Here is a 13068-nt window from a genome sequence, read left to right on the forward strand (position 1 = left end):
AAAAGCTTTGTTTGTAAAGGTTATTTCATGAATTATGGGAGATTGGTACCTGCTTTGAATGGGAGTTGCAGTTTATTTACAAAAAAAAAGGTTATCCAAGTGTGTAATTCAGCTCTTTTTGAAGAGAATAGAGGGGAGAGCAGTGAGTGGAGAGAACCATTTACCTGAACTAAAGTCCTGCTGAAGGAGCAGTTGAGCTGTTGTGTTGGCTGCTGTTTTGACACATATGAGGCATGCTCGTCCTCAACAAGGAGGGAACCTGTTTCTGTTGGCTTTTTTTTTTTTCCTTTTTTTATTTCCCCCCTCCCTGGTTTTCATTTGCCCAACAGAAAGGTGCAATGGTGCAGGTACAGAGGAAGCATGGGCCTGGCTATAAGAAAAAGGTTGGGTTTGGGGTGGTTGTTTGTAGGGTGTTTTTTGTTGTTGTTTTGGGGGGGAGGGTTTGGGGATTTTTTTTCTGTTAGGTTTTTTTTGGGGGGGGGCGGTTGTGGCAGTTTTTTAATCTAGTTTCTACTGTAGAGGAATACCTCTCTCTTTTTAAAAAAAATAATAATCTGCCTTTTACTCAAAGGAAGATGGCAGCATAATCAAGGACCCTTTGGTTACTGTGACCACAGGAGGGGAGGAATGATCCTGCCTTGAGACCTAATGCAGGCATAGGATAACTGGAGCCCAGTAAGGAGCAGAGCACTCCTTCCACAGTCCCTCCAGAGCTGTTTTGTGCCATTTCAGCTATTCTGATAATTTCCAGGGTAGAGCTGAGCTACCACTTCATCTCCCTGTGCTGCTGGCATTGTACTTTGCCTCCAGCCAGCACCAAGAAGGTCGCTTCTCCAAGCAGCACCTTGGAGTTGGGTCCTGCCACTTCTGCTCTCAGTAACATGAGTGTCACGGAATGTAGATGTGTCCAGGAGAGAAAGGCAGCAGGACACCCCTGGGTTTGTATCCATCATCTTGAAGAAACCAGTCTCGTGTCAGAGAAGTGCCTGCCCTGCTTTTCAGTCCTTTCAGAATACAACCCAGTAGCTGCCTTTTTTGGTAACTTTTCTATCCCTGCAGGAGCTGCAATGCACCTTTGTCCTCAGGCAGGGACAAACAATTTAGAAACACTAAGGATAAAAAAAAGTATCAGGAAAAAGTAAGTAGCGATCACCTTTCTGAAAGAAGGAAGAAAGGGAGCTGATACATCCTTTAGTCAGAGTAGATTGACTGATTAAATACAAAAAGGTTCAAGATGCTCCCTGTGTGGTCCCCGGCCCTGAACAGAAAAGATTCTTCCCCGCCCCCCCAGGAATGCGGGGCATTCACATGCAAAAGATGCTCTGGCCGTGGCCGGGCTCGGTGAAGGATGCAGTTGTTTCCCAGATAAGGCACAGCACATCTCATCGCAGCCATTTCCACGTGAGCCGCGGCCCTCGGGCGGCTCAGCCCCCGAGCAGCTCCGCCGCTTTCCCGCTGCCCTGCCTCGCACAGAGCCACGGAGGAGCTGTGACGACGGCTCTCAGCTCCCATCCTTTGCTAGCAACAGAAAGCAAAAGGTAAATATCAATACACATCAAGGGAGGCAGCAGCCAAGGATCTGGCTTCTCCCTTCAATCCATTTCCCTCAGGTGCTTTTAGTCTCTGGTAGGAAAGCGAAGGTCAAGTAAACCAGTGAGCTGTGCTTCGGTAGAAAAAGGGGGAGCACGAGCAGCCCAGGCTCAGCAGTAAAGCCAATAACACTTAGTTTGGTTTGGGACCTTTCTGAAGGAAAGGGTGCCTGTCCCTCTCCCCCCACTCCCCCCTTACCTCCAGGATCTCCCCTGCAGCCATGCACCGGCTCAGATTCCCACAGCAGGAGAAAGGACGTGCATTCCCTTTCCCCCACCACACAGCACCAGCCTTGTAGCTGCCTCAGGACCGCTCCTGCGCCAAGGCCACTGCTGTTCCTCGCGTCAGAACCTTTAGCTCTGCCCATGGCCCCGGTGCAAGGACTGGACAGCACTCAGTCAGCAGTGCCCTGAGCCAGCTCCTGCTGTTCAGGGAGCTTCTGGCTTCCAGTTGTCTTCAGGAAGAGGGCACAGAGGAGCCAAGGGAATACAGAGTAACAAAGGAAGCTGGACAAACTCACCTGGGCAGTTTTTGTCCCCACCTCCACAGGGCCTTCTCCCTCCCTCCCACTTGAAAGTCATCTCTATACATCTGACATATTGCCAGCTGCTCCAGCAGGAAGAAAGCAATGGCCTGGTCAAGGATTTTGATGAACAGAGCACAGCGTGGTGCTGAGAGCCCTACAGTTGTACAGGCCCAGAAGGCATCTTGGCTTAGAAAAGCTAAAGCAGCCAGCACTTCCCGAGCCTGGACTCCACCTCCACTGCTAGCCATGCTGGGAATTCAGTCAGTGGCTTTAGTTCTCAAACCTTATTTGAAGAGCATCTTCCTATGCTTACCATTTCTTTTTAAACCTTTTCCAAGGTAGTGAAGAAAAAGGGCAGCTTTCCACTTACACAATTTTGTTGACAGTCTGCCCTGTAAGATGCCAGAGAGACTTATTAAATGTTCTGGTGGCTTTGCTTTACACTGCCATGCAGAAGAACCATTCTTTCAGTGGCCAAGGTAAAGGAATGGAAACCTAGAAATAAACCTAGAAAAGTTAAACCAAGACATTGGGAAGAAAAAAACATGCAGTTTTAAGCAGTGAGTTCAATATCACAACTCTTTCCTCCAGTCACGACAATGAGGACTTTTTCTAACAGCACAAACAACTAGGAGGGGCTTTTTCTCTTTTGCATCCTGATAGAAGAGAAGGCTTTTTCTGGGTAGTACAGAAACACACACACACAGAGTTGCCATGAAAAAAACCTCACATTTATTTGATTAAACAAAAATAAAATAAACTGCATAGGAACATTTTAAAGTCCAGAGAGACACTGACTTTGTTTTAAGGCTGCCAGTAGCTGATACATCGTCTCCTTGCTACATCCTTCAGCCTTCCCTATGGACCACAAAGATACATTCAGAAGCCTCCATTAACACAAGGGTTCTAACATTTTGTTCACTTATTCTATGTAAAAGTTTGCACATAACCTGTCATGCTTTCTTCTCTGCAGTACTCAACATCTGACAAGTAAAAATTACTTGGCCTTTTTGCCCAAGTCAAAACGTGATGCCCTTTTTGGAGCATGGCAATTCTTGTCACAGCCTGCCTCATTCCCAATTAGATAGAAAAACTCTGAGCAGCTCATTAAAAGCAGAGCACTGTCTGTCCTCCTGAGATATTTTATTGTTATCAGGAGAGCAGCATGATCAGTCACTAAAATAGAAAAGAAATAACAGAAGAGGAAACCAAGAAAACAAATCAATTCAAGATGCCAAACATTTAAAGAATGACAAGATCAGCCTGGATCCTGATGCAAACCTGCACTGGGGTAATGCTACTTATAAATCAGTAGTGAAAATTTTGTAAGATGGGGCATACATCTACAGCAAATTAAAGGGGGGGGGGGGGAGGAGGAGGGGAAAAAAAGCATGTTTGACATTGGTTTCATGGGGCTGAGCTTCATTTTGTTCAAGGTTTGCAATTTCTATTTGAGTTAAATCGCAGGCATGTGTTTCACACCCTCAACTCCTCCAAGGACCTGTGCACAAAGTGAGCAGGGCATGACAGGTAATGCACAGTACAAACAAGAGTCACAGACGTAAGAAACCCCCACCAACTCAGGTGACTAAGCAAACCTTACAAACTAGTTAAAAACCTCTTAGTCATTTTAGAGAGAAAAAAAAAAAAACCCAACTAAAAACAGAACACAGACATCTCTCCCTCTGAAGGAAAAACTACTACATTGTTTGAAAAGTACTCTACAAATCTATAAAAAGATTTTTTTCTTTTTTTTTTTCAACTAGTCTGGTAGTTCAAAAGGAAGTTACTTAACTACATCAGTACACAGACACTTAACATTCAGTCAGTAAGGCTCTATGAAAAGAGCTTAAAAAATTATCTACCTGAGTTTGTAAGTTGATACAATCATTAATAGTAGGTCTAAGACCATGCAGGTACACAAAGCATTTTTAGAACCATTATTGGTTGAACAATGATGGAAAAAGATGCCAGTCTGGCTTGTTAACCCGTAAGATCACTTAGAGACATCAATGTACATTTCCCACCATAACATTTACCAAACCCAACACAGCCTACTGTTACTAGGGGTCTCCTGTACCCACTTCTGCCACCCCTTAATATGAGCTGGGGGGGAAAAAGGATTATTTTTTCCTCCAATAGAGTAGTCTGAAAATGTGCTTGTGCAACTTAACTCCACAGGTAAAATGGGGTATGTTGCACGTCACTACTTAACTTGCCTAAAATCCCAAGACACTGGTTTTAAACTGCCTCTCCTGAGTATGTCTGAACCTAAGCTGCCCTCCAGGAATAGGAACTTGATTGCTTTGTCATGGTGGAAAAAATCCCATTGAGTCAAGCAAGCTACTAATACAATCACCAAGTCAATAAAATAAAAAAAACAGGACCTTATTCCCTTCAAGCATTTGGTATAGCATTTTGTTTACAGCAATCATAATACCAGTCCTCCCAAGCAGAACACATTGGTAGGCATGCATAAAAGTTTTTCTCTTGTAGAGAGAAGACCTAAAGGTCTCACAGAACAAGAACACTGCAAATGAACATGAAGAATGTCACGTCAGCCAGTAGTGTCATAATACTGAACAAAAGTTTACACTTTCATACCTCGTAGTGAAACCAGAACAAACTCAAAAGCATTTCAGGTCTCAGTCCAGTTTGCCTGAACATTTGGTTTTATTTACAGATTCTCTAGCAAGGGCAGCTTAATATCTCCATAGGCAGGCAGCAAAAACAAAAGCAAACAAAAGCAAGCAGTCACCACATAGTACACACTTAATATCTCTGTTTCAATTAAAATGCTTTTCCAACAGGCAGGATGAATCCTTCCCCCAGGCAGATTCTCAACTATTTCCCAAACCTGTCTGATGCTAAATTGAGGTAGATGATTTACTTCTGCAAAGTGAGGTAGAACTTCAAGCAAAAGATAGTGGCATCTCTAGTTGTGCATTTTGTACCACAGCAAACTGGGTTTCAAACTCCCAAGGACTCAAAGACCAAAGGTACAATATTTGTCTAACGCAAGTACCAGTGTTCCTTTTTTATACAGTTCCAAACTGTTTGTCTAAATATCTCTACTTTTAAATACCCTATTACCTTTTGGCACCATTTGGCTTACACTCCTTTAAAAAATAAACAAAACTTTGGCACAATATTTTTTCAAACTAGAACTGAACAAAGAAATCTTCTGATCAAAGTTATGGCAAGATGAGCCTATAAACCTGCTCTCTTCAGAAATCAATTTTGGTTTAACTGTAACATAACAGACTGGGCCCACTTTCCTTCAATTCCAAGGGAATGCCACATCCAAGTGACCTATTCTTTCTCCCAGGTTGATTATGTCTGGCCCTAACATGCATTAGTTTTCAGGTGTTACCTTCCTTTCCTTGCTTTCTTTAAAATTTTCAGGTTTATGGGCTTCCTTAAATAAGTTATATTTAAAAGGTACTAAATAGAAAGGAGCGAGTTATGTGAAGAACCTGCATTATCAGTACTGAATCTGCTTCAGTTTGCTACTAAAGCTCCTGCTTAAATAATTCTGAGAAAGGGTGAGATTGCTTTATATGCTGAACACCCAAACCAGCCACACTGATTGCTGATAACATTTTGTCAAGCAAAAGGTTTACAGAAAGCCACTGGTTTAACCTGGCATAGAGAAAATCCTTTGGGAGTTCGAGTAGACAGCTCTGTCCCCCACATTTGCTGCTCCCCAACGAAGAGGCACACACTCACTTCACCCTTCTCCAGGCCATTTCCCCGAGTTAAGAAGGTTACTCTGAATGCTTGTTTGGTTTGCAATCCAGCTTCCAAGCCTTGCTTTTCCTCTCTGCATGCATGTACGTTATGATACTGGGGCATTAACCTGAGAATGTGCATGGAAAAGCAGAGCAAGGTTTGAATCTCATTTAAGTATGTTACTTTTTAATAAGCCTCTATGGGGCATCTGATGTTGGCATTGTATATTAGCACTACTTTTTTTCATTGCATATAAAACACTCCATTTTATAAGCTACACTACCACTTTTCAATGAGACCAAGTGTGCTTAGCACTATCTATTACAAAGATAAGAAATTCTTTTGGGTAGCTAAATAGTAGTGTTTTTGAAACGAAAAAGCTTCCCAACACATGAGGTCAAACACTCAAGGTTCGGTTTGCAAGCAAATCCAACTGAGTTAAATAGACAGCAACTTTGGAAGAGTCAAGTCATTCCTCTTCCTGACTGAGCTGGGCTGGGGAGGTTGTGCAATAATGGCTCCATTCAAAACAGCAAAGGGCAACTTCAGTGTCTGTCACCTTCCACACGGTGCAGGCTAGGGGGGCAAAAAGTTCCTCCAATTCAACACAATCCTGACTGCACACTTAAATTTTTTTAAATTTTTTTTTAATGCCTGGAAAAACAACTCCCTTCTAGCCCCAGAGAAGGGCAAACCCCACAAGCATTTAAGCACAAGAGCATTTCTAGGACACTTCAACACTGTCAGCCACTCTGGTCAAAGTATTTAGAGACCTGACATTTTCATTAAGACATGACAGGATAAATGCAAGGACACTGCAGACTAAACATTAAAGCTTTATAAACCAGTTTTCTTTGGTATCTAGATCTTGCAGGCTGATAAGTTTTCACAGCCCTAGCTGCAAATAATTTTTGGGCTGATTAATACAAGACAACCATGAACTTCTGTCAACTGTAGGCCACTCCCAAGAATGGAGGTGTGTACACAGGCAGAACTTGCAAAACTTGAAGGTAAACTAGCTCTCTCTCATACACATTTTGTGTGGCCACAGAAATTTAATGACAGACACCTGTATAAAAGATTATCCTTTCAAGACTGTTTTTAAACCATGCCATCCTAAGATTAAGCCTAACTGAAACACACTGCTTTGAAGAGTTTGCTTCCTTGAGGCTTTGACTGAAAGGCAGCACAGTTGTTTTATATCCAACTTAAATAAGGTGTTTTCCTCACCCTTCTTTTGAAAGAGGTTTTTCCATCTCATGAATCTTTTTTGTCTCTTTCTGGTCTTTTAGTTTAAGCCTCCTCTAAAGTGGCAGCTCTCTCTGACTGCACACACCATCGGTAGTTCTACAAAACCCAGAAAGTTAACAATCCTTGGAGGGGAAAAGCAGCAAGAAGGAAAGTGCACCTTGTGATTTCTCACGAACTTGTGAAGAGCCTTTCAACCTCAGGTCACTTTTGTGCATGGTGGCTGGCAGAGAGAGGAACCCTTTCCTTGCAGGATGGTTAAGGCTCTTCAGACTTTTTGACAACGACCATATTTACATTTCAGAGATCTTCTCTTGCAAACAGTAAGGTAAATCCCATGGCATTTCCAAACCCAAGAGCACTGACACACGAGGTTTTTCCATTGCAGAGAGACAGAAGAGCCCTCTGCTCCCCACTTCAAACAATTCTTGTTTGCCAACACCAGAGGGTGAAGCTACAGGTCTGTAGAGACCATATCTGTGTGAACAGCTAAACCAGAATGCAAGAAATTGAAGAATAAAACCAAAATCCTTCCAGGGACTCAAAGTCACGTTTTGCTAAAGAGATCTCTATTCTCCCCAAAAGTTTCTGCTTCTCAGAATATCTGTTTCTATATCCCCGAAAGGGCAAACTTCCCCCTGCCTCCAAGCTTTTAAGAATCATATATGTTAATTCTACACAGAATTCTTTGGTACTGCCCTGGGAAAAAAAGCAGCAAAGTTTCACCTTGATGCAGTTTGCCTTTAGCTGGTACTGGTAACTCTTCACTTGGATCTGTAGCCAGAGATCCTGCAGCAGGGAGCTATAGGCCCACCCCACCCACCCTAAAAGCTACAGTAGATATTCCCAAAATCTTCAGTCCAGCTCTTTGGGGAAGCCAGAAAATGATTTAAAAAAAAAAAAAAATAGTCACTGATAGAGTTATTGCAATCGTCTCTGAACAAAAAAACCCAAAACAAAACAAAGCAAAACAACTGTTGACTTCTCCAAAACACACCCTGAATCTCCAAAGCTGTGCTTATTTCTTACTTTTGGAAAAAGGTACCACTTCTGTTCTAACAAATTCACATGCTATTCCTTTAAAGTTTCTCTATGGGGAGGGGCAAAAAACACTAAGTCATTTCACAAGAAGGTATATCAAAAGGGTTTGATTTTTCCCTGTTTCAATGCTCCTCCTAACCTGTTCTGTTACCTAGATTGGGGGCACTGATAAAAAGAAACAGTAACTTTTTTCAAACTAATTTAGCTTTCAGGTGAAAAGGGGTAAAAATGAAATTCTCAATGATAGGATACATTAAAGGAAGCCTTGCTTTTTATCTGAACTTTACAATGACTGCACTAAGCCACTAAAATGAACAATTTGGTTTAAACTTAAAGAATTTTTGTGCATTTTCATCAGCTTCACTTTGTGCTGTTAAATTACCATGTTTCAGTAAAAAAATACACAGAAATGCCAAAAAAGATGCAAACTTGTTCTTCCTGGCGAGTGAATCCCACTCACTTTCATAAAACGTTCAAAGTTGTTTGGGAACAAGATGCTGTGCTCGCCAGTAAATCAAACACACTGAGGTATAAAAAGGAGAACAGGAAAAAGTTCTCTGCTGCAGCAGCAATTAAAAAAAAAAAAAAACCAAAAAAAAACAACCCACCAAACCAAAACCCCAAAAAACAAGCACAAACCAAATCCAACAAATGTCCCTCCCTCCCGTGTCCCCACCCACAGAACTGCAGAATGGTCAAGAACACAAATTCTCTACAAACACCTACTACCATTTTCTCCATTTAAAAAGTTACATAGCGCCTTTCTTGGCTTAGTCTAACAGAACTCACCACACAAACCACCTAATGTGCACAGCAACACTTGTTTGTGCATGAAACCCCATCACGGGGAAAGAGGTAAAACGTTCTGAACTATGAGTATGTGGGGATAGGGAGGGAGCAAGAAACCGGGGAGGGAAGGGAGGACAATGAGGTAGATAGAATTCAATTTTACAGGCTCACTCCCTGCAGAAAAGGTAAGTACATTCATCTGTAAAAAAATTAAAGATGAGGTAGGTTTGAATTAACGTTGTATTTTTTCATTTTCTCTTAGAAGAATTTCCCTGAGACAGTTTCTTCCTAATTCAAACACAGATTAGAAGACGAGAATTCGATTGTTTCCAAAGTCGACCACAACAATCATGCCATCAGGGGTGACAGCTATACCTGAAGGACGGTCCATCTGACCAAAGCCGCTTCCCTGAGTGCCAAACTTGCATAAAAAGCTACCATTGGACTCAAATATCTGCACCCGGTGGTTCCTGGAGTCGGCCACGATGATGCGCCCTTCCTGATCCACCGCCACTCCCTGCGGGCGCAGGAACTGGCCGTTGCCGGTGCCCTCGGAGCCCAGGAAGCGTGCTGACTGGCAATCTGGATGGATGACCAGGAGCCGATGGTTGTTGAAGTCCGTCACTACCAAGTGGCCCTCGTGATTGAACGTCACGCCTCTGGGGGAATCAAAGTGCTTCCAGAGTGCCCCTTCGAAGCCGTACTTGTTAAGGAACACGCCGTCGGGCCCGAACAGCTGAACGCGATGGTTCCTTGTGTCAGAGACCAGGATCTTGCCCTCTGCGTTGACAGCCACATCCCATGGGTAATTGAATTGCCCGTTCTTCGTTCCTTTCTCCCCAAACTTCAGAATGAACTGCCCCTCGAACGTGAAGATCTGGATGCGATGATTGTCCTTGTCGGCCACGACGATCCTACGTGAAATGTCACAGGCCACGCCGGCAGGGCGATCGAACTGGCCCGGCCGGGAGCCCAGCGTGCCAAACTTGTGATGGAAGGTCCCGCACGGCTTGAACACCTGGATGCGGTTGTTACTGCGGTCGGCGACGATGATGAAGCCTTCTTTGTCGACGCTGACCCCCCAGGGGCGGCAGAGCTTGCCGTCGCTGTCTCCCTCGCTGCCGAAGGACAGCCCCGGCAGCCCGATGCCGATGTAGCTGCGCCCGGACTTCACCACCACTTTGAAGGGGCTGTTCTCAATGTGTTGGTTGCACATCATCACAGACACCAGGTGCTCTCCCTCCAGCTGCGGACGGTAGCTGACCAGGTAGGTCCCGTTCTGCTGATCGCTGACGTCCGCCCCAAAAAGGTTTCCATCTGGGCCCATGACCACTGCAGAGATCATGTCACCCCCTGAAAGGCGAGGCTCCCCGTCGTGGTCGTAGCCCATCACGGTGAACGAGGCCACCTTGCCCTGCAGCGCACGCTTGAGACCTTCCCCCGTGGCTTTGGTCAAGGGGGCGAAAGCCCCGCTGCTGACAAAGCCCATTGATTTAATGGCCATATACAATGCCTGGTCAGGGGGGGTGAACATGATCCTGTCATCTTCCTGTGGCTGGAGAAGGCCTCTGACGTTCTTCAGCTCCTGCACCTGAGCCAGCATGCGGTCCCGAGCCAGAAGAATATCCATGGTTCGACCCTCCTCCAGGACCTGCTGGACAGCACTAATGGTGTTATCCAGCTTGTTTAGGTTCTGACGCAACTTTTCAACTTGCAAGTAGAGTGACTTGGCCTTGACTTGGCGAATCTTTTCCACCTTGTGGGAAATGGGGGAGAGAAAAGCACACTTGCGTCAGGAAAGACAGACCACAACACAGATTTCCATCAGTCTCCCTGCTACATAAATGCCAGTTGGACAGTTGTTAGCTGAACACCTCTAAAAATGATGTAGACAAGAAGAAACAAGGAAAACTAATTATTTACCCAAATTTAGGATTATTAGCCTCTCCTACCCTCCAGGCAAAACCATACATTCCTACTCTGCAGATCTGCTGCATCAGAGTGACATTTGAAAGCGAGAATCGCTTGCTTACCAGCAATTACTTGCTTCCTCAAATGCTATTATTCTGTTTTCTAGTAGCAAGGTTCTTGACAGATCATCCTAATGCACATCTCCTCAGCCCCCAGGGAGGGCAGAAGTTATTGCAGCCTCTCAAGAAGAGCAGAGGCTGAGGCTTCACTAACCAGAGCTGAGACTAATTTCAGAGGGTGGGTTGTTGTCCAACTGAGCTGAGGCTGGGGAGTCAGCATCAGCTAATGTGTGTGGGCTCCTGTCCATGTCATTCCCCTGCCTGCCAGAACTGTTTTTGTGTGACTGGATAATCCCAGACATCTATCTCCAGGGATTCTCAGGGTCCAATTAATTTAATATTTTCTTGTAAACAGTGGCAGTCATGCTGAGCTTGTGCTTTAAAACAGGATGCTTTGTAAATGTCACTTCAAATAACACAGAAGGTTGCTGCCAGCCCCTGCTTGAAAGACTGAAGTTGGTGCAAAAATGTCTGTTTTGTAACTCATCTATATAAGCCTGTGTCTAAATTTACTTGTGAAAAACCACTTCAGAACACCTGGCAAAGACACCTGCTTCATAAAACTAATAGAACATGTCTTTGATTTATCGTTGCAAAGGTACATCTCCCTGATGTTTGAATACCTTTTTGGCCACAGAACAATGACTGGAATATATTTTAGTGAAGGAAGACTCAATGTCTGAAGACTCCTTGGTTGGACACTGACTAGATAACATACGTACAAACATGCTATAAGTTGAGTAATGTAGGTTTTACCAGACTGTAAAAAAAAAAAAAAAAAAAATTGGAGATGCTTCTTCCAATAGTTGTCCAAGGCAAATTACTGATCTTAGGTCTCAGCTTAATCCCCAGACTCAGCTCTGGTATACAAAATTGTTTAATAGCATGCTTGACACAAAAGCTTGATAGCTGAGTTTTTATTTTGCTAAAATAATTTACCACCACATTTCCTTCTTAAAATAACATTTTTCAACTTGAAGAGAACTTGCTCTCAGTGCAGATATTCCAACAAAGTGCATTTGTACAGCACCGTAGGATAAAAAGAGCTTAGGGGCAGATCTTACTCCTCCTGCACTAGCAATACCTTAAAAGAGAAAGCTGCCATGCTTCCTGCAGAAGGTTAACAGTGAAAATGAACTCATCTCCCTCAATCCAAATCCTCAAAAAAGCAGCATTCAAAGTACATCAACTATATAAAGTGCAATTTTAATCTTGCCATTGACACTTACAAAAGAAAACAAATCTTCTCTTGCAGGTGACCACTGAATTGCTTTTCTGGAATAACAAACTTGCCTGTTACATCCTTTCCTCCTCTCAAAATACAACACATGCATTGTGGCTGAAATGAGCCCATCAGTTCAGAATTGTGCAGATACTCTTGCTGGAGAGCACTCTTTTCTTACACTAGTTAAAAAAAAATTAGAGGGAGGATGCTACCTTGATTGACAGCAAAGGTTTTTAAGGATGGGGAAAAGTTGGCCCCACAGAATTTCTACTAGCCTTTCTGAAAACAAAGAAAGGACAGCATAGGATCTACAGCTTTGCTACTGTCCTTTATAAGGAGTGGATTGGAAAACCAAATATACCATGTACCTGACTGTAGAGCAGCACATTTAAGACATTTTGAAGACATTGTTTAGAGGGGATCTCCCCTTGGGGCAGCTGCTGGGCCAGCAGAGGGAGTGCCCAGCCCACCCACCCGTGGGGCTGTGATGCTCTGAGGATCCAGCAGCCCCAGAAAAAACCCCACCAGTCGCTCTGGTTAAGGAAACCCGCAGTTTCCCTCGGATATCAGAATCTGGCTGTGCAGTAGTTTGAGTATTTTTTCAGTTTGAAAAGCACTCGTCAGCACTTACAAACGTAAAGGTGCATACCTTCCAGAGCAGCTCACACTCCCGCTCCTCCAAGGCCTTCTTATGTCTAGTGGTCACTACTTTGACTTCAGACTGTACCACCTTCGCCTTCATCTCGACTTGCTCTGCCACAGCCTGGGCCTGTTCAATACTCAGCTGGGGAGAAACAAAGACAAACACATTTAAGGCTTGACCAAACCAATAAAAAAATGTGTCAGAGGACTGCTGGTTGCATTTCACTACGCCTGCAGGTAAAGGT

At 43.9% G+C, this 13068-nt stretch overlaps 1 protein-coding gene across 1 annotated transcript in view; it reads right to left on the minus strand.

Annotated features, from left to right (window-relative positions):
* Nucleotides 1-9230: 9230 nt before the first annotated feature.
* Nucleotides 9231-13068, minus strand: part of TRIM71 (tripartite motif containing 71) — a 54754-nt gene continuing 50916 nt past the window's right edge. Inside the window, exons 3-4 of the mRNA XM_058832873.1 lie at nucleotides 12831-12965; nucleotides 9231-10682 (exon numbers count right to left, since the gene is read on the minus strand). Of these exons, the coding sequence (XP_058688856.1) occupies nucleotides 9231-10682; nucleotides 12831-12965 (1587 nt within the window). The remainder of the gene's footprint in view (nucleotides 10683-12830; nucleotides 12966-13068) is intronic.

This window comes from Poecile atricapillus, chromosome 2 (assembly GCF_030490865.1).
Source record: "Poecile atricapillus isolate bPoeAtr1 chromosome 2, bPoeAtr1.hap1, whole genome shotgun sequence".
Lineage (NCBI taxonomy): Eukaryota > Metazoa > Chordata > Aves > Passeriformes > Paridae > Poecile > Poecile atricapillus.